The 25,996-nt window shown below is 41.7% G+C and overlaps 6 protein-coding genes across 6 annotated transcripts; 4 read left to right on the forward strand and 2 right to left on the reverse strand.

Annotated features, from left to right (window-relative positions):
* The first annotated feature begins 1,368 nt into the window (after positions 1-1,368).
* Positions 1,369-2,844, forward strand: EAF02_011561 (uncharacterized protein). Its single transcript, XM_038907608.1, has 2 exons — positions 1,369-1,736; positions 1,791-2,844. The coding sequence occupies exons 1-2, from the start codon at positions 1,645-1,647 to the stop codon at positions 2,674-2,676; spliced, it is 978 nt and encodes a 325-aa protein (XP_038752621.1). The 5' UTR covers positions 1,369-1,644; the 3' UTR covers positions 2,677-2,844.
* A 2,405-nt stretch (positions 2,845-5,249) lies between these two features.
* Positions 5,250-7,169, reverse strand: EAF02_011562 (uncharacterized protein; the record flags this gene model as incomplete). The annotated part of the gene is made up of 2 exons (XM_038907609.1): positions 5,250-6,717; positions 6,769-7,169. 2 exons carry the CDS (start codon positions 7,167-7,169, stop codon positions 5,250-5,252), a joined length of 1,869 nt encoding a protein of 622 aa, XP_038752622.1.
* Positions 7,170-10,278: 3,109 nt separating this feature from the next.
* EAF02_011563 (uncharacterized protein) lies at positions 10,279-13,521 on the forward strand (the record flags this gene model as incomplete). The annotated part of the gene is made up of 1 exon (XM_038907610.1): positions 10,279-13,521. The coding sequence occupies one exon, from the start codon at positions 10,279-10,281 to the stop codon at positions 13,519-13,521; it is 3,243 nt and encodes a 1,080-aa protein (XP_038752623.1).
* Positions 13,522-15,698: 2,177 nt separating this feature from the next.
* On the forward strand, positions 15,699-17,150 carry EAF02_011564 (uncharacterized protein; the record flags this gene model as incomplete). The annotated part of the gene is made up of 2 exons (XM_038907611.1): positions 15,699-16,561; positions 16,976-17,150. 2 exons carry the CDS (start codon positions 15,699-15,701, stop codon positions 17,148-17,150), a joined length of 1,038 nt encoding a protein of 345 aa, XP_038752624.1.
* Positions 17,151-19,299: 2,149 nt separating this feature from the next.
* EAF02_011565 (uncharacterized protein) lies at positions 19,300-21,173 on the reverse strand. Its single transcript, XM_038907612.1, has 2 exons — positions 20,889-21,173; positions 19,300-20,826 (listed from the first exon to the last, which is right to left on the reverse strand). Exons 1-2 carry the CDS (start codon positions 21,021-21,023, stop codon positions 19,456-19,458), a joined length of 1,506 nt encoding a protein of 501 aa, XP_038752625.1. The 5' UTR covers positions 21,024-21,173; the 3' UTR covers positions 19,300-19,455.
* Positions 21,174-21,843: 670 nt separating this feature from the next.
* On the forward strand, positions 21,844-25,300 carry EAF02_011566 (uncharacterized protein; the record flags this gene model as incomplete). Its single annotated transcript, XM_038907613.1, has 6 exons — positions 21,844-21,913; positions 21,985-22,102; positions 23,325-23,556; positions 23,658-23,994; positions 24,041-24,202; positions 24,255-25,300. The coding sequence occupies 6 exons, from the start codon at positions 21,844-21,846 to the stop codon at positions 25,298-25,300; spliced, it is 1,965 nt and encodes a 654-aa protein (XP_038752626.1).
* Between the last annotated feature and the right edge of the window lie 696 nt (positions 25,301-25,996).

The following is a 25,996-nucleotide window of genomic DNA, read 5'->3' on the forward strand; positions in this document are numbered from 1 at the left end:
AAAGGTTACTCATTTCCATCGCAGCCAAGAATTGCTCACGAGATATATTGGTGAAACCTAAGAGCCATTTGTTCTACCTGCCAATCATCGATACCCGTAGGAACACTGCGGGACCTTCCTTTCGACCTGATGTTGTCGCATTATCCGGGCGTTCCGAGGATACTTGAAGGGTGAAATGAGAATTCTTTACAAATTGGAATTGGATTAAGCGCTTACCAAGATTCATATAGTTCACTTTACAAATAGGGGGGTAATATTCAGAGACGACATTATTTTGCATCAAAAGTTTCACAACGTTGATGTTCGATTCAATTCATTCAACTTATCAGACTTGGACGAACATCAGTTACCACCTACGGACTGACGTTAAACGTTAGGCTAGTATAAATTCCGTTTGAAACACGAATAGTTCAACAACCAATCGGAGAAAATCAATCAATAGGGCGCTAGAGTCATACGCCAAGGTATCGCTTGCTGACATTATTGGTTAGAAACCACACGCTTTGCTGTAAATGGAAACCTGGGTGTACCCCTGGATTATTAATAAACTTTCGTCACAGGTTTCTTCTTTTTCAACCCACCTTGGTCCTCATCTAATCTATTTGATTCCACTTCATTTCCGCGATTAGGTTGACAGGCTTGCTCGATCTTGTCGAGCGTTATACCTTTTTGGAAGGATTGAAAGAGTTCAGTGCTAATATAACGGCCTTGGCTCTCAGTCTGTGCAATACGTTATGTGCCATCGGAACATTGATTCGCAAAGCTGCGTATCTTATTTCATTGAAACCCAAACTCTTCATCGAAAGATTGGTGTACAATATGAAGTTAAAATTGAGTAGAACAATAAGCGAATCTTTTACTACACAGCCACAAGTGTATCATAAGATTCCGAGGCTTCAAAAACTTCATCCAATGCATTATGCTTGGCATACGGAAGTACATCTCGATTGATTGAAAAACCAGATGAACAATGAATCAAGGAGGTCTTGAACACTGGAGATGACGATAAAAGAAACAGCGATATAGCTACATTCGAAACATCAGGAGTAAAATATTACCACACCTAGATCGGAACATTAGATTAACGACATTGCGGCCACGTCTACAGTTAATCTAAAACGCTCCAAGAGCCCCAAAACGTTTCGAAATGCGGGTAATCCTAGTCTTTTTTCTCCAAACTCAATACGCTCCGCCAATTAAATTAATATCTTCTTCTGCATTTACAAACAAATTTGATCCCTTTTGGAAGCGCCTGGAATTAAGAGATGAAAGTGGTATGGAAACAGCATCATAGTCAATATATTCTCGACTTCTTGGCACTCATTGTCAACCAGATGACAAGGCTATGAGGTACGGAATAGATGCATACAGATTATGGTAGACCGTCTACGTATTATTCAAAGCTTTATATATTCCGTCGGCTCCCTCTCTTCAACGCTTCTTCTTTCAACCACATCGAAGCAAGCCTTTGTACATTCAAGTTCTATCATTCTCTTCTCGCTCTACCACACTCTCTTTTTGCTTTAAGCATTTTACATTCATTCAGCTGGTCTAACATTTCAAATTCTTTTGTGAATTCTTTTCATCATTTGATTATCAAACTCCTTCATTTTTTCTCTCCAAAGTCAAAAAACATCAATCAAAATGTCTTTCTCTAAGCTCACCGCTTTCGCCGGCATGGTCGCCGCAGTTTCAGCGCACGGATATGTTTCCGGTATTGTGGCTGGTGGAACTTAGTAGGTTTAAACTTTCTCGCGTCATCTTGAAACTCATATATTAATTCAATATAGCTACACTGGATGGCTCGTCAGCAACGCATACCAAACCCCAAAACCTGATTCGATCGGTTGGGCTGACACCAACCTTGATCTCGGATTCACATCACCATCTGCCTATGCCACTGGTGATATCATCTGTGCTAAAGATGCTACCAACGCTGCTCTCTCCGCTAAAATCGCCGCTGGTGACAACATTGATTTCCAATGGACTGTCTGGCCTGAGTCCCATCACGGTCCAGTCATCACCTACCTTGCCAACTGCAACGGAGACTGTGCTACCGTCGACAAGACCACTCTTGAATTCTTCAAGATTGACGAAGCTGGATTGATAGACGACACCACTGTTCCCGGAACCTGGGCTTCCGACAAAATGATTGCCAACAACAACACCTGGACCGCTACCATCCCTGCCGATCTCGCTCCTGGAAACTACGTCGCTCGTCATGAGATTATCGCTCTCCACAGTGCCGGATCTAAGGATGGTGCTCAAAACTACCCTCAATGTATCAACTTGGAAGTCTCTGGTTCCGGTACCCTCGCTCCTAAAGGAACTCTCGGTGAGGCTTTGTACACCGCTACCGACCCAGGTATCTTGGTCAACATCTACTCTTCCCTCACATACACTATCCCTGGTCCAGCTATGTACAACTCTACCGGAGCTGCCACCGGAGCCGCATCCGGAGCCGCATCCGGAGTAGCATCTGCCACCTCCGCCGCCGTTGTTGCCACCAGTGCCGCCGCTAGCTCTGCCGCTGCCGTTACTTCCGCCGCCTCTGTTGCCATTTCAAGCGCAGCCGGTGCCTTTGTATCCACAACTGCTGCCCCAACCACAATGATCACATCCGTTGCCCCAGCCGCTACCTCAGCCGCTGCTTCTGATGAGACCTGTGACGCATAAGCGTTTTAGGACTTTGCTCAAACCGACAGGAGATTGATTTAGATGGATAAATGATAGTCTGATTTTCAATGTATCTATATCTTTTTTGAATAGAAGACTCTTTTTGTGGTCTCTCTATTACACATACAAACTAGCGTTTAGAAATGATAGAAGTTTCAAAAACCCAAAGATTGGAGCATGTTTGATGTAATATGTGATGTAAACTCGGATCTATAATATGTGATATAGACTTGTATCGATTTTGGAGATGATTTATTGTATTGATGGATGATATCTTCTAGACTCATTACAGATAGATATATGAACCGGACTTGAACTCAGATAGCTTACTCTTCAGTTTCAGATCTAGATTGTTTGTTAAACACTCATATCTTGAATATAATGAGTAGAACCTTTTCGATACATACTGCTCGATATTCCTCCAACTCGATAATCCAACAAATACTAAAACTTCCACAGTACGTATACAACTCTTCTTAAACATGAATACTCTTTAACTTAGTCCTCTCTCCGAGCATCATAGGAATACCTAGGTACTAACGACACTTCGAAAAGACTCTCAGCCGGAATCATGAGAAAATAGTAGTATAAGAATAAAGTAACGTGATGGAGAAAACTGTGAGATACGCAACAAGAATATTTAAACTGGTTGGTGATGTGATTGAAAAAAGTTCTAGACACATTCTTCGCAGGAGAAAAGAAAAAATAGGCTGGAATTAATCATTAATAAAACCTTTTAATAATCCAATTGTTCCATTTCAATTCGGAGAATTAAATATTGAAATAATACATGATTGAAAATCATTCAAGAATTTATTTAATATTATTTATTAGCTTTTGTAATTTCGTTATTGATTGATTTATTATAGAATTTCTTAGGGTGCTCAACTTTGGCCTCTTTTCTCCTAACTAAAGACACTCAATTTAAATCAAGTAGTAACGTGATCGAATAATTCATCAGACATGCAACAAGAACATTTCTATTTTCCCAATCAGGAGGAATATCATACGGATGAAATGTAAATTGTAATTGGTCGAATAAAGAGAAATTAACCTACCATCAACGAAATTTTCAACGCGAATAGAAGAAGAATACACGCGTGATATGCAATATTAATATTCATATGCAAGAGACGCGAGAGTATTTAGTATCTTTTAGGAGATGGGGATATATTGATTGGGATATGGTTGATTGAGCTTACTGTATCTTTGAGGGTCGCGATTTCATGTCAATCAATGCTATTTTTCGGGAGATTGGGAAGAAGACTCTATTTCTTGGTCGATTTTCAAGCGTGCTTTGTGAAATGCGATACAATTGTGATACAATGAGTCATGTGATATTCTTAAGAAGGTGACGATACGCTCCAATTTGATACAGCGCTGAATCGGCATACCAAATGAGATTTTTGAGAACCGCACATCCTTTCCTTATAACAAGTTCTAAATAAATGATCTTCTTGGCTTTCAGTGCTCTGTCATATAGTATTCCAAGATGGGCCGTTGCTGACTTCTCTATCTCGATACTTGACACAGCTCCATCATCTCGAGATCCACGTTTTGGAATCTACGGGTAGTGCGTGAGGAGTGACATGGTATTGCAGACCGTTTAAGGATCGATTCCGTTGGAACAGATCCCTTAAAGTAGAAACTTATGTACCAATCGTCGCATCAAGCGGGGTAGCTGATCCCTCTCCCAAAACGGTTTCCCAAAGCATTGAGATCCGCATCTTCACCCATCAACTTATTCACAATGATCTTGAGGTCTAAATCACCGCGTAGTGAAGTTGCACAACGCATCCCGAAAGCTCTGCCATTAGAAGATTCCAATCTTTAAAATCTGTACCAATTTGAAGGTAACGTTGTGAAAATCCATTTTGCAGAGTTTAGACACATTCTTTCAATAGGTACAATACTCAAACTCGCTGCTCCGAGACACCATAGCCCTGTTTTTGTCAGATCCTCAAAAATCCAGCGACATCCTCGATGACCTTTTCGGCCATCCAATTACATTCTTGAGCTGTTGATTAGAGATGCCAGGGACAAGAATGTGCAATGATCGATGTCAAGCTCTTGCTATGCTCCTCTTGATCTCATACGGAGCCAAGAGACTGAGACGGGTTCCCTTGATCTGCTACGATAATAGGTGTACTAATTTTATTTGCCTCCCAAGGCATAGTAGTAAGACTTCTTTCAACTCTAAATATTCTTTTTATAGACATAAATCCGGCACTTTTCAATTTTTGCAGGCTGTGAAATTTCAAATCAAATTTTTAATAACTCACGATCAACGCGAGTCACTAGTGGTAGGACAGAGGCAATCTGGTATGAAGGAAATATTCATAACCACCACTGACGTATCATTTAACAACCTTATAAAAGAACCCCATTCCCCTAACAAGGAAATCAATTGAATCGCGCACATTCCACATTCAGATTTCCACAATTCCTTGTACGAATACCCAGGCGCCAGATATCTTAGAGTGCTCAACCACGGGGAACCGAAAACTACATCAAAAATCACGAGTGCACCCGGCATGATTCAAGAGTTTCCCAAGCTGAAGAGTTTTGAGATCCTAAAATTTGCTGGAAGCCATGGCGATTCCGAGTTGATTAAACCTCGATGCTATCCAACCAAGGGCGAGCAAATTGACTAAGATGTTCTGGAATGGGTGTTTTCCTGGCCTGCAGTATTCTTCTAAGTCAATTGAACTACAAATGAAGTCGTATCCAAAAATATTGAAAGGTGCTGGCGATGCTATCGCTTGGTATCGAGCCCAGTACTTTGCATGAATACGATGTAAAGAATGCCATGCTTGACAACCGCCTGAATCATATGCAGTATGCATCTCTGTCACCAATTCATGTACGTATACATGTCGCAGCGTTTGAAATATCGATAGTGTTTGGACGCCCTGTCGAAATATAGACTCATGTGTGATTCCTGTTCTATCTGGCGTATTTAGGAAGAATTCCTGGGATTCCAGACCCAATCCAATCTCGATCCAAAGCGTAATAAGCTCTACCACATCGTTCACTTTGTTGTCTGGGGATTGACGAAGAAGAGAAGTTGAATGTTTTGGTTTTCGGGATTTTCTAGGTCTGGCCTTTCCATGACCCACTTTTCGAGCAACAAAAATAGTTTTAAATGCAGTGTAAAGCAGGCACGGAGATGCGACCACTTTGACACCAGTGGATTGTGAGACGGTAAATTTGTTACCAAGAATATTCCCAGCCGCTACGTCTTTTGATAGTTGCGATCCGAAACCCGAGAACGTTCTCAATTGCAATGTCAAACTTGAATTGATCGTGGAAGGACTGACCATCTCATGCAACTTAATCACCGCACCTCGAGCTTGTTCCCAAGATTCTGGAAGTAATAGAGTTTCTGTTCTTGTAATCGTGATAGGGAACTCATTGACAGAAGATAACTGTTGGGCATTCGGCATTGGTGATGGATTGAATTGTAAGTCCTCTGTTTCAATCTCATCGAGCGCCATATATGTCTTTGATACGGTCCTTATCAAGACTTGGCCAATCCGTGTGCTATACTTTGATGTGCGTTCGAAGTCTAAATATTCCACAGTTTGGATTCCTCCTGAATAATCTGCCAAGATACACTCAAGCTCAGACTTTTGGCCAGCTATGGAAGGGTTTTCCAAAGATTTGTTCCAGAGTCTCACGTTGCTCGGCGGTATATGATGGCATGCTTCAAGATGAGACGACTGGATAGAAGATGACGACTGTAGCTCTATTCCTTCTCGGATATGGTTCTTCAAAGAATTTTCCAGTATTAATTCCACAGCATCCACGAAACGTTTCTCAATTACATGGTTGCTTTCTAAGTTCTGTTCTGTTTGCTTTGCGAATTTGTCTGCCATGTATTGTAAACTGAATTTCGTCTCCTTGGCTGTACTAGCAATATCATCCACCTTCGCGTGTGAACAAGTGACAATTTCGGAAATCTGCGAATTGGATACATTGAGTTGTCTGATCGAGTTCCGTAGGGTTTCTATCTTGAGTATTGTTTCACCGTGTTTGAAACTGGCAAAATGTCAGAACAGGGACCAACGGAATGAGACGCATTGTACTCACACATTTTGCAAATGCTCAAGATGCCCCTTGGCTTCTCTTAGACGATTCAAATGCTTTAAGATCTTACTGGCATTGAGAGCCAATGAGAGCCTTGGTCCCCATTTCATATATCTTCCAACGCCTGTTAAGCTACCGTATTTATCGACCACATCTCGTAGTTCATGAATTGACTCATTGCAAAAGTCCAAAGCGGCAAGATGTTCAGGATTATCAGGTGTTGAGGCTGCAAAGTTCGTGGAAATTCTCTTTATGATAGAGAGCTCGTTATTGAGCAACCGGAGTACTACGGGAGCATCTCTTGCGTCCTCAAAAATGGTGTGTAGATAGTCACAGCCTTGTATGACTTGACCTGCCAATGAAATCACGGCGATAACTCCACCTGCAGCCGCCAACCCTTCCATATTGTGATCAAAAAATAAAAAAATAAGACGTGAGACACAAGATTTGGAAAGGATGAGGAGATTCAGATAGAGTATGAATTGAGAGAGTGGGAAGTTGAGGTTGATCTACATCGTACTGTGGCTGAGGGCAGGCACCACAGCCCTCCTTGTGTACCATCGCCCAGGTAGCTGCCTGCCCATTACCAGATGTAAATGGAAGCTTAGAATAAGAACATGAAAATAAGTAGGTACAACTTTGTAACTAGGATTTCTTCGGCCAGCGCCTCAACCTTTGATTGGGAGTTTGCGAAATGTTTTGAGCCTCTTGACTTCCAAAAGAGGATCTTAATTGTAAAGACTGAATTATATGACGGCGATAAGGCTGAGTTTACTCATCATCAAGGTCCTATGATCGAGACCTCGAAGTCTGGATTGGTGACTAAGAAGATGCATGTTGTCAGATTGGGTTGGCATGTAGCTGGTAAGAGAGTGGCAGGAAGTATGGGCGAGCATTTCAAATGAATTCGAGTATTGAAGAGCGATATTTAATCGGTCTCGAGAATGATCAATTTCTTTTGGGTTGATATGAAATTGTATGTTTGTGGATGAGAAATCGTCGGTCCATGCGAATGTATTCACATCCTATTTAAATGCACATAGGGTACACCGCGGTCACCCTAATCCGGCACTCTTGGAAACACCACCATCTCGACGTCACAGCATCGATCATTACCGTCAATCTATTCACTCCAGCACTCTAAAATCAGACCTATACCCTCAGATTCTTCAACTGTACCGCCTGTATCATTGGCAGATATTGTACAGCGGTAGGATGTGCGCTTGCTCCTATCACGAATATAGGTTACTTCCAGACCTTGGCTCCTTGGTCAAACCAGAGAAATGAACGATAGAAATGAGGACTGGAAGGAATGATTGTTGCGAAGCATTGATGGTGAGCTTGACGAACAAACATAGCCATCCTGCTTCAAAGCTCCTGGTGTCTTCAACATCATTGACACATAGACAAGATACTCAACCTGGAGTACACGTATGAGACTCACAATAGGCGGCTTGATGTCACCAGAACAGTGAGCAAGACATTGATGGACTCGCTCGAGCATGTATCAGGCATCGTCACCCAAAAAGCATCACTGATTTCAAATCACAAGATATATTTATCACCTCCTGACGTTTGACCGTGTACCATTGTACAAGTTAACCGATTCGTCTTCGCCGTTACATACGGAAGACAGAACAGGATTCCATTCAATTGTCTGAGCAACTATGCAGGTGAAAGGCTGTCACGATGATCCTGACCTAGAACTATAGCTCAGCCGCAAAACTTCCCGTTTGACAAAAGATCATCACCATCGTTGGCATGGAATGAACCTTGAACCGTACAAATATTGTAGGCTTGCAGATGGATCATCGTGGAGACATACTCTGTATACATACGGACTCCGGAGCTCGAGAGTCGGACCAAAAATTGGTCGAATCAACGTTCCGGGCTCCGACTGAATAATCTATGGACAATTCCCATGCTCGGTGTCCCACTGAATTGTACAGTACCTGCCTTCAAATATCATTTTCTACCATATCGTAAGCTTCTTTTCAAACTTCCAGAAGAATGAAACTTTCAATGACCACATCTCCCCGACCCATCAATTCCGTGACCAGCATCATTCACAACTTCACAAGCTTCTTTTTTTACTCTTGAAGCTTCTAGAGATTCCATAAAGCTAAACATAACCACTCACAAGGGATCCAGTAATGCTCATGAGTTGTCTAGACAACTGTTCACCGATGATAGGAGAATTCATGCGTTAGTGGGGGCCATCTTCCTTTCCTTTCTCGTACGTTCACGAGACACAGTGCACATACACAACACATAGGGCAGACATGCGGCGCCAGCACGTCAACATCCTATTTTATCATTCCATTCTCTCCCCATACAGGAAGCGGGCATGATATCCATTGGAGAAATTTCAATCCCGAGAACTTTATTCTCTGAAATGTTACATCTATGACCCTTCGATAGCCTTCTGATGATACTCTGAGTATTTAGGATGAATGCGAAATAAGCAAATTTTTCCATTCTTTTTGAATCAATAATGCAAAAAGAGCTCATTCACACCTTTATTTTCGTTAGCAATCTTTTTTTGGATGAAGATGCGGTGACAACAAATTCTGTATAAATGACAAGGGTAGAGAGAGGGTAGCTCGAATCTCGATAGACAATGACTACGAAGTACAGAAGTCTCGAGAAGGTTGTAAACTTGTGATCCACTAATGTACCCACTAATGCATCCACCAATGCATCCACCAATGGACCAATTGTACCCAATTTTGAGTGGTCCGAGTGTGACTAATCCACAAAAAGCTTAGTCAATATTGGACCCCCTCATGTTCATCGATAACCTCATTTTTGACTGAAGACTTTTTTTTCAAGAGGGAGGGTCCAACAATGGTATGGTCAACTCCTCGCCCACTACAACCAACAATCATGGATGGATGGATTGATTGATTCATTCATTCATTTACAATGGACACATATAATATCCCAATACGGTAATTATAATTATATTTATATTTAATTCAATCATGACCGTAATTCTTCAAACATGTCAAGAATCATTGGCTGGATGGTGAAAATTGCATAAAGTGGATAGAAGATATTCCCATCCAACCTATCAAGACAATTGGTGAGTGGAGGTTAATCTTTTCATGGATTCAATAAATAAATTTTTTCCTTTTACCTCCAAATCTTTGATTCGATTCATCCATTCACCTTGCCGTCCTACCAACCCCTCAATTCTACCCATACAAACCCACCCATTTCCTCCCAACCTTGTCTTTTTTCCTTGCTCATTGTTGGTCCCATCTACCGTATTGGGAAAAAGAAAAGAGCTCACACTCATTGCCTTACCACATCACAAGTCTCTCCGACTTTTTTCTCCCAACCTGCAAGTCAACCTCACTCCATCTCCTCTTTTTCCACCCCCCTTGTGCTACCATCTCACAAGAAGGAAGGGAAAAAAGTGAGTAGAAGAGAAAGTAAACATCCAGGTTCTCTCGGATGTCTCTTTTTCGATACATCTCTCACCTACCATACGCAATCTTCAATCCAACCATGTTCGGTCGTTTGTTAGGTCGTACCGCTTCCCCTCCAAGGGCTATTGGAGCTCCTCTTTCTCGCACAACTACTACTACATCAGGTGGAGAGGATTCAACTACATCTGCCGAGCGTGATGCTAGGGATATAGAAATCGTCGAGGCTGCTATCGAGGAGGCTGTCAAGAAGGCCTTGAACTCGGATGTATTTTCAAATGCTATCGCCACCTCTTTGGTCTCGCAGATTAAACCAGCCTTCGAATCATCCATCAGTTCTATCCCTACCGCCATTCAAAATGTTTCCCTCAATGTTGATGCTGTCGATACCAAACTCGCTGCCACAGCTACCAAGCTTTCTCAACAAATCGATGCTAGCAATGCAGAGACTGCAAGCAAATTAGCTGCCGTCGAAGAAGCTCTTGCTAAGATGACATCTTTATTGGAGGGATTGAGTGAGAAATCTTCTTCTCCTCAAGACACATCGGTTTTGGAATTACACACTACAAAGTTGGATGGAATTGCTTCAGAGGTTGCTGCTCTCAAGAGTGCTACAAATGAGGAAGCATTCAATGCCATCACATCCGACCTTGCTATTATCAAGAGTGATGTTGCCGCCATCAAGGAATCTGACTCAAGTGCTACCTCCAAGGATATCCTCTCTGCTGTTAACTCTTCCAACGAATCTCATGCTTCCCATGCTGCTGTTTTGAACGAAATCAAGTCTGCCGCTGAAGGACATGCTTCAACTCTTGGAGAGATTAAATCTACTCCTGCTTCTGCCCCAACTGATATTTCTGGTCTCGAGAACTCCATCAAGGATATTACTGCTTCCATTGAGGAAATCAAGTCCGCACCTGCACCATCTACTGTCGATATCTCTGGTCTTGAATCATCTGTCAAGGAAATTCTCTCTACATTGGGTGAGGTTAAGGAAACTGTTTCTGCTCCAGCTGCCGCTGTTGAGAAGACTGATATTTCTGGATTGGAAGCTTCCGTTAAGGAAATCTCTGCTACCGTCAATGAAATTAAATCTACCCCAGCTCCAGCTCACGAAACCATCGACCTCTCTCCAATTGATGCTCAACTCAAGGAAGTTGCTTCTAACGTGGCGTCTATCAAGGAATCTACTTCTACACCAGCTGCTATCCCTGAGCCAACTGATATTTCCGGCTTAGAATCTTCTGTCAAGGAAATCATCGCTACTCTCCAGGATATCAAGACTTCTACTGGTGCCGCTCCTAAGGAAGTTGATTTCTCTCCAATCACATCTACCCTCGAATCCCACAAGAGCACTCTTGAGGAGATCAAGTCTTCCGCTTCTGGACCAGTCGATCTTTCTTCTCTCGAATCCTCCGTCGCTGAAATCAAGGCAGCTCTCGAATCTCATTCCGGTACTCTCAACGAAATCAAATCAGTTCCAGCACCAGAAAAGACTGATCTCTCTACCATTGAGAGCTCCGTTAACGAGATTAAGACTATTGTTGAGGAAATTAAGGCCAAGGAACCCCCATCTGCCGAGAAGGTTGATTTAAGCAATGTCGAATCTTCAATCGAATCCATCAAGGTATCTGTTGAGGAAATTAAGACCAAGGAATTCCCAGCTTTCGAGAAGATTGATTTAAGCAACGTCGAATCTTCAATTGAATCCATCAAGGTATCTATTGAGGAAATTAAGACCAAGGAATATCCAGCTGCCGAGAAGGTTGATTTAAGCAACATCGAATCATCCATCGAGTCTGTCAAGGTAATTGTTGAGGAAATCAAGGCTAAGGAGACCCCAGTTGTTGAAAAGGTTGATTTGAGTCAAGTCGAGTCATCGATCGAATCCGTCAAGGCATCTATCGAGGATATTAAGAACAAGGAGACCCCAGCTGTCGAAAAGGTTGATTTGAGTCAAATCGAGTCATCGATCGAATCCGTCAAGGCATCTATCGAGGATATTAAGAACAAGGAGACCCCAGCTGTTGAAAGGGTTGATTTGAGTCAAATCGAGTCATCGATCGAGTCTATCAAGGTATCTGTCGAGGAGATCAAGACAAAGGAGACCCCAGCTGCCGAAAAGATCGATTTGAGTGCTATTGAGGCATCGATTGCCTCTGTCAAGAGCGCGGTTGATGAGATCAAGGCTAAAGAATCACCAGTTCCAGAATCAGTTGATTTGAGCAAGATTGAATCTTCCATCGAGTCTGTCAAGTCCATTGTTGAAGAAATAAAGGCCAAGGAAGCTCCAGCTCACGAAAAGATCGACTTGAGCGTAATTGAGGCATCTATTGCTTCAGTTAAGAGTACCGTTGATGAAATCAAGGCTACTCCAGCTCAAGAACAAAAGGCAGTTGATCTTTCCAACATTGAGTCTTCCATTGCAGCTGTTAAGGCTACAGTGGATGAGATTAAGGCTACCCCAGCCCCAACTCATGAACCTACTGACCTTTCTAACATTGAATCATCTATTGCTGCCGTCAAGTCATCCGTCGATGAAATCAAGGCTGCTCCAGCACCAGAGAAGATTGATTTAAGCTCAATTGAATCATCTATCTCCGAAATCAAGGCAGCTATTGAAGAAGTCAAGGCATTACCTGCACCAGAAAAGATTGATCTAAGCTCAATTGAATCATCTATCTCCGAAATCAAGGCAGCTATTGAAGAAGTCAAGGCATCACCTGCACCAGAAAAGATTGATCTAAGCTCAATTGAATCATCTATCTCCGAAATCAAGGCAGCTATTGAAGAAGTCAAGGCATCACCTGCACCAGAAAAGATTGATCTTTCTAACATTGAGTCTTCCATCGCCTCCGTTAAGACTACCGTTGATGAAATTAAATCTACCCCAGCTCCATCCTTCAAGGAAACTGACATCACTGGTCTTGAATCATCCGTCAAAGAAATCATCACAAGCATCTCTGCTCAAGATGGTGTCTTGACTGAAATTAAGACTACAACTGAGAAATTCGATACTAAGGAAGTTTTGACCAAGGTTGAGTTGATTGCTCAAGAGGGTGTTTTCTTGAATGAGAAGGGACTTGGTCAAATCAAGGACAATGTTAAGACTATTGAGTTGAAGTCACCAGCCACACCAACATCACCAACTACCCCAACTTCCCCAACATCTCCAGGATCTCCATCATCTTCGACATCCCCATCAAAGTCTACCCTTAAGAAGAAGAAGAGAAAGGCGGCTGCTGCTGCCGCTGCTGCCGCGGCCGCATCAGGAAATGCTACTCCTGAGGCTAAGTCCGAAGCCGAGAACGAACAAACGGCTTAAATATTCTCTTTGATTTTTAATCGGTTCAGTTAGGGGGATCTTTACGACAAGGAGAGAGCAAGTTAAGGGTGTATGACGCTGGAGGATCGAGTGGATAGATATGATGAATGTCTACTAATAATGGACAAAATGACAAATATATGGAGGAGCTAATAATGATGATGTAATGGGGGGATAGTCTTCTAAGATGTCTAATGGATACCAAAACTTTGTATACATTTCTATCATATTTTTGAGCATTTGCATTTGTATTTACTGTGGCTTTTGCTTGATTTGCATTACACATTTCGCAATGTTTCATTGCATTGCATTGTTTGCAAATATGCGAGCATTATACCCGTCTCTTGCTTTGTTGATGCAGGTGTGTATTTATCGAGATGGGGGATGAGTGATAGTCGGTGGTGATAGTTAGCAGCGAAGGGGGAGGGGGTAAATAGAAATATGTGCTTTTATCTTGAACTTATGACTTTTGGGTTTGAATTGAATCGTATGTGCTTGTGTTTGTGTTTGTACCTGTGCGTATGCGTATGCGGGTGCGGGTGCTACAAAGTTGTACTTGTGATACTCACACAGCTTTCAAGATGTTACATCCCCGCAGAACAAAAAGAAACATTTCGGGTCGGGGATGTGGTGTGGTGTGATGTGGTGTGTCGTGATACCTGATTTTCTTCCCCAGCCAAGACGGAATTTCATAGGGGATTGCACAGTGGCTTGGGATTGGTGGGAGGTGGAAGTGGATTTGAATACTTGGAGTGAGGTTGTGGATTATGGGATTGGTGTTGTAGGTGTATGTATAGGTATAGGTGTAAGTGTAGGTGTAGGTGTAGGTGTAAGTGTAAGTGTAAGTGTATATGTGAGTATGTGATTTATATTTTGGAAGATTTCTGTTTGGAGGAGATGAGGGGGAGATGAAGGAGAGATGAGGGGAAGATAAGAGAGAGATGAGGGAGAGATAAAAAAGAGATGAGAGGGAGATGAAGAGGAAATGAGAGAGAGATGAGAGAGAAATGAAGGGAAGATAAAGAAAAGATAAAGGGGAGATAAGGGGAAGATAAGGAGGAGATGAGAGAGAGATGAGGGGGAGATAAGGGGGGGAGATAAATAATTAGGGAAGCAGAAAACAGAAATGAGAAATGGGAATGGAAAACTAGAAATGCAGGGGTTTATGAACTTTGCTTTGTACGCAGTTAGATAGTGTGGTAGGGAATGGATTTTTGGGGCGAGAGAGAGGAGAGAGAGAGCGAGAGGCGAAGGGGGAGGGGGAGGCGAGGGGGAGGGGAATCGAAGATGTAGGGAATTGAAGGATTAAATGAATTGAAGTCTTGTGTTTTGTGTTTTGTTGTTGGGTCATTCATTTTAGTCAAGTTGTCATAGTTTCTTTCTTTCTGTTTTTTCTATTTTTTCTAGGTAGAGTGTGCAGAGTGCAGAGGGGGATAGATTTTGGTAAGAATACTGTTTCGTCTTCTTGTTTTGTTTGTCTTGTTTTTATTGTCTCTTGTGTCTTCTTGTGTCTTTGGGTATTTCTGCTATTTTATTCTGAGTGTAATTGTTATCCTTTCGCTTTTTGTTCTTTTTTTGCTGGCTGCTAGTCTGCTCGTCTGCTGCTGTGGTATGGCATGAGGTTTGTGTTTTTGGATCGATGAGGTTTATTTGCTGTGCTATATTGTATTCTATTGTATCGTGTATTTTCACTTGAATCTTGGGGAAAGGGGATCAGGGGGAGGGGGAAGGGATAAACGAATAGACTGTATTGTATTGTTTTGTATTGTTGCACCAATATTTCAGGTGAAATCAAATTCTGAGTCTAAGTCTAAGTCTAAGTCTGAGTCTGAGTCTGAGTCTGAGTCGGGGTCTTGAACGCAGATTCATATTCATATTCATATTTTGCATAATGAATGGTGGGGTTTGAATGGAGATAAATTTAATTGAGATGAGACTTTTGGTACTTCCATCTGTAGTTCCATGTTTGTATTTTGGATAGAGTGGAGGATATGATATGTATGACGGGGTGATATTTCTCATGGGGATTTCTTCCGCAGGTTTTCATCTTATTTCGAGTGCGTGTGGATACGCATGGGATTATTGCGGAAAAAGAGTTGAAGACGGGGGATTTTAGATTTTTGAAACTTATTCATCTCTTGTGAAAGGAAAAGGAGAAAGGAAAGGAGAAATTTAAAATGCCACCCTCTCATCAACGACATCGTCGATCCCCTTTCAAACGCACTTCATTCCGTCGTACCTCGTCGGGTTCGAGTTCTCTGAGGTCATTTTCGCAGGTCCAGGCTCGTTCTGATACTCACGTTCAGGCTTCGTTCGCAAACTCCGAGATATCGGGATGGGAGAAAGATGATGGGTTGATTCGAAATGTGGAGACGGATAAATATTCTGTTAGTTTTCGGCCTGCGGTTACGGTGACGCTTTGTCGAGATGAGGTGGCGGTGGTGAGGAAGGTGGATGGAGGGACTTCTCAGTCGCGAAATCAATCCCATGTACTCCGGTGTGAAAATGAAGGAGGGGTGGAGGGGAGAGATATAAGTTTTTCTGCAAGTAGTGTGTATTCTATCAATACGCTTGGATATGCCACTGCGGATCCTGGTAAAGATATAGATAATGGTTCGTACATGTCTTGTTCATCTATCCCAACGGTTCCGGAACTTTCGCTTGAGATGTCCACGTCGACTTTGACTTCAAGATCTGAGGTTTCTGTTTCTGATGCTTTGGGTTTGAATGTTATAAGGAGAAGTGATAGGGGAATGGGGATATCGATAGCGAATATATGTATGGAGAGGTGGAAAAATTTTGAAAGGGCGAGGGGATTTCTAGGGGATTGGAGAATGGGGGATGGGGGTGGAGATGGAGAGGAAAGGGAAAGGGAAAGGGGAAATGAATTAAGAAATAGGAATGAGAATGGGAATGGGAAAGAAAAACGTGAGAAGAAAATAAGGTCTTTTCTGAGGAAATACTGTCTTCATCCTTTTAGTATGAGGAGTAGTTTTCGCTTGGTAGGGTGGATTGAGGATCCGATTGGTAGTTGTGTGGGGTGAGTTGATTTCTTGTATTTATTTTAATTTTGCTTCGTTTTGTTGGTGGATTTTTTTGAGACTCTGGAGAGAGGAGGGGAAGGTTTGATGTATTGTGGAGGAATATTGAGATTTTGGGTTCGAGGGTTTGATTAGGGAAGTTGAGGTGAGGATACTTGTTGTGGGGATGGATAGGTGGATGGTCATTTTCGCGTGTTTTCTTTCGTTTGGGAGTTGATTGAATCTCTTTTTATTTCTTTTTCTTCTCTGTAGAGTTGATATACTCTCCTATCCACTTTTCTCTCTCTCTCTCTCTACTCTTATTTTTCCGCTTATTTTCCCGCCCCCCCCTCTAATACTAAAACCTACAACCCCGCTTCCTATATCACTTACTCATACTGTCACTTTCAAAGCTAATAATCATCCGTATATAGTCACGACACAGCCTATGCGACGGGATATGCGACGGGATATGCGACGGGATATGCGACGGGATATGCGACGGGATATGGAGAGGTAAGAACGGGGTATGCATATGGAGGGGAAATAGGAGATGCGAGGTTATGGGATGAAGCGAGACGGAGCGGATGGGAGGGGGGACTGTATTGAGGAAAGAAGAAATGAAATGAAAGCTCGTAATGATAGTGAGGGAAATGATGGGCGGAAGGATAGGAGTGATTCTGTGTATCTGTCTATTTCTGGACTAGGTTCATAAGTGGTCTGCTTGTATATTTTTGTTTATCTGGATTTTGTTGGTGAATGACTGATACATCTTTTTCTTTTTGATTCTTGATTATTTCTCTTCGTCAACTGTTTTGGTATCTCTCCTCCTGATTGCGTTTATTGCTTATACCTTCCATGACTTCCCCTCTTCTTCCCCTGCTTCTCCTCCTCATGTAGTCCTATTTCTAACCTCTACTCTTTTTCGCAAATTCTCTAATTAACTAGCGTCAGATGGTAGTAATATGATGAAAAGAAATAGTGTCGATATTTTATAGGTCTGTCTGATGTTTTAGGATGTGCTTGAGAATCAAGAAAAAGACACAAGAATTGTATAGTGCTGGAGTTGGGAGGATATGTATGAATTATAGCATGAGAACGACACTATAATTTAATTCTTGTACATATACCTATTCTAAGCAATACTTGATAATTAATGATTAAATTTAACGTTAGGATGACATGTGTCACCTTCAATTTAGTCAAGTCTAAAGCTTGTTTGTCTAGCTGAAAGTTGAGTATATATATATTAGCTCATTCGCTAGATGAAAGAATGCGGGGTTGATGTAAGGAGAAGCGAGAGGATATTCAACGTATATGTCTTTATTATATCGGTAGTTGTTATAGATATGAGCACAAAAGTATAGGTCAATTTAATGTAAGAAACGTAGATCGAGAATAATTCCCGGATATCCAATTATGCATGAAAATTGAAGATTATATTGATAATCTCGGGTTTTGCTTCATATCCTGTCTAGTAGGTATATTAAAACTCTTTTTTTGTCAGAATCATGAGACCTCGGATGATCTTCCATCACCAAATCATACGTATAAGCATGTTCCTCTCAATTCCGATTCTCTGTTTTCCCACCTCACTAAATTCACTTCGCAAGTACACAACCACAAACATGCTTCTGACAAACAATCACAGTAGATGAGCTCCTTACTCTAGCCTGGCTCTCCTTAGTGACCGCTGTATATTTTGGCTATGCAAATATAATCATATAAAGCACATACCTCATTCGCAAGTATGTCTTTCTTTCTGTTTCAAACATATCTCCATTCGAGTTCCTACCGGGAGTCTCTATTTAGATATAACTTGTAGTTGACGCTTTGTGATTTCTTCTATACTGTTGAGGTTATATTTGATTAGTGTTTGGCGTTAGACAATGTGAGAGTGTGGTACTTGAGGGTGGAGAGACGAGGAGACGGGAGACGAATTGGTGACTTTGCATAGGTTTACAAAGAGGAACAAAGTTTCGAGATTGGAAAGCAGATTTAGGAACAGAGAGGAAAGAAGAGATGAGAGAAAGTGATGGAAATATTGAAATTAGATTATATGAAGAAGAATTATTGTTATTCTCAACAGGATCTTGAGAGAGAAACTTAAATGTAGGCAACTTCAAGAACTCTTGGGTGGTATCCTCTAGCAAATTCATGGATATATCGCAATGAAATGTCCTGGATACTATTTTTCTGATCTCACTTTGTACTCCGCTGACTGTAAATTCTACTCGTCTAACACTAATTGCTCAAACTTAAAAGTACAACCATTCCCCTTTGAAATGCTTGCGACAACATTTTCCAAACATTATACGCGTGAAAGTATAGTCTAGGAGTAGGGAGCTCGTTCAGTACACTGGCAGATATTATAGTATGCTCGGAGTTCTCAGTTCCCAATCCCTATTCTACTGATAAGTTCACTTCGATTTTTGCCCCCCAAGAATTGTGATCAGAGGGGTAATGCAAACTTGTTATGATGTGGGAAATGCGGAAGAAGGGAGGAATGGTTTTTAATAGCCCATAAAGTTGATTGAATATTGTGGGAAAGTTTAGGCAGTGAAAAAAAGCATCAGAGAGCTATAGGAATGGTGCCGAGTTCCAAATAGGAGAGTTGAACGAACACATAACACATGAACATGAAATAATTAGGGACTTCGGATAAAGAAGAAGTTGACTGGTGGCCTGCAATATGATGGTTAACAGAATCTATATGTTTGGGAGCGTCACATCATGCTATTTTCAGAGAGCATTATACTTGATGATAGATGAATTTATTTGTAAAGAGTCTATGCCACCCACGCAGTGATGCTTTAATACTACTATAGATATAAAACTCTAGCCGGAGTCAATCCAAACGCCAACGGTATAATATACCATAGTATACCAGCATCAACTAAATTACCACCCCATTTTATTCATTATCATCATTCTCATCCTCATCATCAATAGATTCCACAATCAAGTTCGCACTCTTGCCAACTCTCTCCCCAATTGTTCCTCCCCCTTCAATCCCATACACTTCTCTCGGTATGCTTTGCACTAATCTGAAATTATATTTGTGTTCATATCCTTCCGGCTTTTGCCTATTGTACTCCTTGCCAGTTTCAAGTAAATCATGGCATTCGACAAATGCGTAAAGTTCTTCGATTCCTGAATTCGCTTCGAAACGTCGAGTAATTCTAGCGCCTTCTGGCATTCTCAATGCAACTCGAACAACATTCGTTCCTGGCTCAGGTTCTGGTTGAATGGCTTGTACTCGCCATTGTTTCCATTGTTTTCGATTTTCGGCTAATTTGGCAGCAGCTTCTGCTTCTTCCTTCCTCCTCTTTTCTTCTGCTGCAGCCGCGGCTTCTGCTTCCTTTCTCTGTCTAGCACGTTCTCTATCTTGTGCTAAAGATTGCTCATAGGCAGAATCTTGTTCTTCTCTTAATGTGCGTTCGAAGTTTTGCGCTGAACGTTGTGCACGAACTGCAGCCAATTTCTCGGAATGCTGTCCCATTGCGCTTTGTAATTTCGCTACGAATGCGCCAGGTGCTTCTTGTCCAGAGATTCTAGCAATAACCGACATTGATGTAGCTCCTTGGTCGGGTGTATGGGTAATTAAGGCTGTGAATGGAAATTTGGTACATCTCAAAGCCGAAGAGACTTGATATGCTTCTGAATCGCGTACATCTCCCATCCAAAATATTATGTTATTGGTTTTATTCCCGAGAAATGAGGTAACTTCCTCGGAAAGCAAAGTTTGGTGCACAAAATCGGATGTATCGTCATGTTCCGGAGACATTAAATGAACAATAAGGAATTTTAAATCTTTTTTTGCAAGATCCAATGCTTGCGCATAACCTCCATCGAAAAATGGTATATTGTTTGGTCCATATTCTTCCTCGAACTCCCGCTTTGTGCGTGTTGCTGCATCTCTCGGTTTGAGTGACCTCCGTCCCATTGTGTTTGATGCGCCGGTAGGTCTGAACCTTGGTAGGAAAGGAAACAAAAATGCAAAGGCTCTATATCCCATCGAGAAAATTTTGTAGAGCACACTGAATGGTGCGAATAGTATGGCGAAAATAAGATTTGGTCTTCGAATTACTTGATCCTCCGGCTGAGGAACAATTCTTGGAGCCGAGTCCACATTTTGAGCTCTCGATCGATTTGAGGATTCGTTGAGAAGACTATATTGAAGGTTTTCTTGTCTCGAAGCTCGAGGAGGTGGAACGTTTTGAGCTGCTAGCCCTGCTGCTGTCAAAGAATCATCTTCGCCGTCAAAGAACTTTGCGATTGCAATCTATCAAGAATTAATACAAAGATGGATATGGGATCATTGAAGGATAAGGCTCGAATTCTTACCTCAACACTCCATTGTGATCTCTGCAATAGAGGGACTGCTTGATCTACTTCTTGACCAGTTACCGCAAGTAATTGTTGTAAAGCTGCCTGCTGTGTTTCGGACAGCTGGCTGATATCGGTATCTGGAGTAGCCATTGTTTGTGCTGTCAGTTTGTTTGTCGTGTTGTCCAAAAGACAGAAGTTACTTGAAATATTTTTGCATGTTCAGTAGAAATGATGAATGCCGTAGTAGTGGCCAGATAATAGTGAATCGTTCTTTATATTCAAATTAAACTTGGTGTGATATCACGATTCACTAGGGAGATATTAGCTCAGAAGTACGGAAACAGCAGTTCTAGAATTAATGATGATTGTTCAATGATTGAGCCACAGATCGGTATCGGATAAACTAAGTTCCCGCTCAAGCCACAACAAGGCTGAAAATCTGGATCCACCTCTTTATCGGATCGCATTAACTTCTGGTGCATCACCACCAGCCAGCCAATGTTCCCACCTTCAAAGAAACCTCCACCCCGCGTCATATATATTATGATATCTTCAGCCTCAACACGACTATTAGTCTAAACTTTCATTGAATGTGCTACATGTCACATTGGTTTTGATCTGTCTGTTCCTTGGCAGGATTCTTTGTATAGCTCTTATGTTGAATATCATTTCTACTCATTAAACCTCACACAAGGACCAATCTTCGTCTTATTGGATTTTAGGAAATGTCAGCCAGATTCAAGTGAGCAAGAAGCATATCCATCACTTACTCCCTTCATTTTACCCCTTTTACGTGTCGCTGCGGTCAATTTCCTTTTGGAAACGCTAGATGATACTTGAAACCACCTCATTAGTTGAATTGAACCGAGCTAACATGATTCCTTTTCATTAGGCTTCCTAAAGTGTCATTGGGGTCCGGCAGATAGTTCTCTTCACCTTGAAGCAAGAATTTGAAATATAATATAAAACAATGGCGGCTACAAGATTCAATCAACCCGAACTCCGCAGACCGACGAGTTCTCCGAGGCCGAAAGGACGTGGTATGTTTTATGCGCATTCTTGGCTTGATATGCACAGGAAATGAAAACGGATATTGATGAAGCTGTACTAGAAAACGCGAAGGATACCCTATGTCGAAATGTTCTGATATATGGGCATTGCCGTTATGAGGATCAAGGTTGTGCCTTTAATCATGATCCTAACAAGGGACTTGGAGGAATAATCGATCAGTGAGTTTGTTTTCAGTTTCTTCGGATTCAAATAAGGGATATGAACCTCTTCAATTTCGATCTCGCCAAATATTTGGACTTTCAAATAAGTTTCGCCTTGGACTTTGGAAATGGTCGTCATCGGTATTGGAATTTAATGGAGTTGAATTCCGAATGAATTGGCATTCTGTTCACTACTATGGGGCCAAGTGCCCAAATCCCATGACTCGCTGCGCTGGATAGGATTCCTTTCCTCGAATTAGTCTACCTCCATGGCAATGGCCCTTGTAGAGCCAGCGGATCCTCATTCCAGCTAAAACTGAGATGTATTTCAATGGCAACTATGGAAAATAACATTTCGATCCTATATTGGGAAAGTTACGTGTTGCTTTGAATAAACAGACTGTTGAATGATTTTCCGGGTCGTTGTCACCATATACTTTGCAATGTGTGGCAGTCTCTGTTTTTCAAGAACAGAAGGAAATGATCTGGAGCTGTGATAGTCCCCCGAAGTTCGCTTTCGTCGATTCGAATATTGCGCAAAGCCTGTCTCGGCATTCATACTTGATGTTGCAACTGGTCAAATTCCTTTTCCACTATACAAAAACTGTCTAACTTCGGGGGTATTTGGACCATGGTTACTCATTTCTGGCAACTTACCCAGTCTCGTGGTTGGCTCCTGCTGTTATAGGATCGTCGTGGGGGTGCTACTTGCCTATTCTGTCTTTATTGCGACTCTATTCGAATTGCATATCGTTTTGATACCAAACTCGATCTTTCTACTCTTCATTGCACAACCATCTCCTGTAACATCAAGAACAACAAATTTTTATCGACATGCAGGTTTTAGTCAATAAAAATCTCAGCAAAGCAGCTCCCAGATCACATTCTACATCTTTGGACTGTACGGACTCGATGGATTGCCAAATCTAAGTTGACCACAAAGAATGGATAATACATGGCAGAGGTCATGGTTGGTCAAGGCCCAAAAGGATCACACAGTTTTTCAAAAACAAGGCGTTAACCCCATAAAAAGTCCTCGCAAAAGAGTTTGGAAAGATAGAAATACTTCGGGTTCGACAGACTATTCCCCAACCAGCAGTCAGACAGAATTTAATCATTCTTCAATCAATCCGCAAGAACAGAGTCGTTCTGCAATACCTTGTCATCGCGGAGATTTGGGATCGAATGAGATGCCAGGACAAAAACTTCCATTGTCGAATGCTAACTTTAACGACGATAGGCCAAAGAAAGCACTGAACGTAGATTCGCCTTCTTTCACACCAGCAACCATATCCTCATCCAATAAAGGAGTATCTTCAATAACTTCGCAAGCTGCAAATGCAGCTCCATTCACTCCTCGAGGACTCACGAGTGGGACTGCCACACCAAATGCACCGCTCGACCCAGAGATACCTCAATTTAATCCAACACAGAGAGACTTTACTCCACAGAACTATGATCTCTCTCAGACTGTAAGCGCACCACTTCAGCTATCCTTAACTATTACATCCATGTCCAACTTAGGCATGAGAGTATTTATTGGTTATTGAATCAAGTACTGATATAAAATAAGCTACCCACCAACGGTGCCACACCTGAAGCTACATATGATCCTTTCTCGATGGGAAATGTCTCTCAAGCGATTCCTGCCACATTTCAGAACCACTATTCTGAAGACCTTGGCATTTTAGCAGGAGCAGGTGTAGCAGGTGGAGGAACAGGTGGAACTTACTTTCAAGGACAACCAAGCTATAATGTCCAGCCTCTAAATTACCACCTTTACGCCCCGATTGGTCCACATGCGGATAATTTGACGCCTTATCAAAAATCTATCCATGATCTTTTCCTCTCCGACCGGCTTCGTGAAGACCTTCAAAGAAAGTCTGAAGCCGTTCAACAAGTAATGCCAAGTAAGTATAAGAAATATTATGATGGTTTCATGACTAATCAAACTAGATGCCCTTCCGAACATTGGTGTGTCACCGTATTCATACTATTCTCTCGTCGCTCTAGACACAACTCAGAATAGGAGCACCACTGTTTTTGGTTGCACAAGTTGGGTATACAAAGCGCGTTCAGAAAAGAATAACAAATATTACTGCTTGAGACGACTAGAAGGTGGGATAGCTACATACATTCCTTGTTATGAACGAGTACTAACGAATGATAGGCTATACTCTTGCTAATGATAAAGCCATACGAGCCATCAAGAAATGGAGTGAAGTCAATAGTGCGGGTATAGTATCATTCATTGATGCTTTTACTACACGACAATTCAAAGATGGTAGTTCACTAATCATTGTCACAAATTACCATCCACTTTCAAAGACTCTTTTGGAGCATCACTTTTCCACCACAACTACAAGCCGTTATAGAAATCAACTTCCTCGGATATCTGAAGACACTCTTTGGTCATACATTGTACAAATCACAGTTGCAATCAAGGCTGTTCATCAGGCTAATTTTGCTGTACGATGTATGCATTTGAGTAAAGTTATTCTTACAGACAAAAATCGAATTCGTCTTAATGCATGTCCTGTCTTTGACATCTTACATTACGATCAACGTCGGGATATCAAGGAACTTCAATATGAAGATTTACATTTATTCGGCATACTTATGTTATCCTTAGCCACAGTCAATGCATCAATTACACCTCAAACCAACCCTCAAATTTTGCAAACCAACATTGATAGCCTTAGCCGAATTTACTCTGCAGAACTTGTCGATACAATAACGTGGCTTCTCACAACTCCTTCTTCTCCGGAGACTAAAGAATTACAAACTTTCATGCGAGGGATCTCCGGCCGTATGGCCACTGCCTTCGATAGCTCCCTCCAAGCGAATGACGAATTAACCTCCGACCTCTGTCGTGAGCTTGAGAATGGTCGACTCGTCCGCTTAATGGCTAAACTCGGCAATATTAATGAGAGACCAGAATATGAAAATAACCCTCAATGGAGCGAAACCGGAAATCAGTATACTTTGAAACTCTTCAGAGATTATGTGTTTCATTCGGTTGATCCGGAAGGAAGACCAGTTACGGATATGGGATGGATTTTAAATTGTTTGAATAAATTAGATGCGGGGAGTGATGAGAAGATTCAATTGACCAGTAGAGATGGAGAAAATTGCTTTATTGTTAGTTTCAAGGAGCTTAAGAAACAAGTCAATACTGCTTGGGGGGATTTGCAGAAGCCGGGGAAGAGATTTTAGCGTGGTTGATCAAGAGGAGTAAAACCTAGCTTGATGGAAAGTGAATTAGCGATGCATTGGAAACAAATAGTTGTCGTTATTGACATCATGAATAAGGCTTATGAAAAGCTTACATTTAGTGGACTTTGATGAGGTGCGGGTATAATTGGGAGGGGAGAAATGGGATGACAGCGAAATATTGAATTAGAAAAGCACAAGTAGGAGAAACAATCAAGGAAATTCATTTTATGATATGTGTCTGCCTTGTGAGTGTTGACATTTGATGCTGGGGAATAATGGAGGGATATAGAATCAGATGTGTAAAATACATTGTGATCGCTAGCAAGTGAGAATCCAAGTGGGTTATGTAAAGTCTTTCCCCTCGTCCTAAGAGGTATGCATTGGTTGCACATATCAATGGTGAACTACACCAAGGGAAGAGAAATTGAGGATTCATGGCACGCATGTCCCCATTCACTGCGAGTAATAATCAGTAAGAAGCAATACTTACACAATTCTGTATACCTCTAAGCGGCCGCGAACAATTTTATATTTCAACAACTGAGAAAATGACAACGAAAATTCCCAGGTGAAAAAGGTAGGGAGCTCCTTGGATTTCGAGGTTGCATTGGGATTTGATGGTGATGAGATATGGAATTCCCTGTGGGTGTCATGGTAAGATATCTATCTATATCTCATGCAAGGCTGTTCGAATGC

This window comes from Botrytis sinoallii, assembly GCF_014898435.1.
Source record: "Botrytis sinoallii strain Bc 23 chromosome Unknown BSIN_033, whole genome shotgun sequence".
Taxonomy (NCBI): Eukaryota; Fungi; Ascomycota; class Leotiomycetes; order Helotiales; family Sclerotiniaceae; genus Botrytis; species Botrytis sinoallii.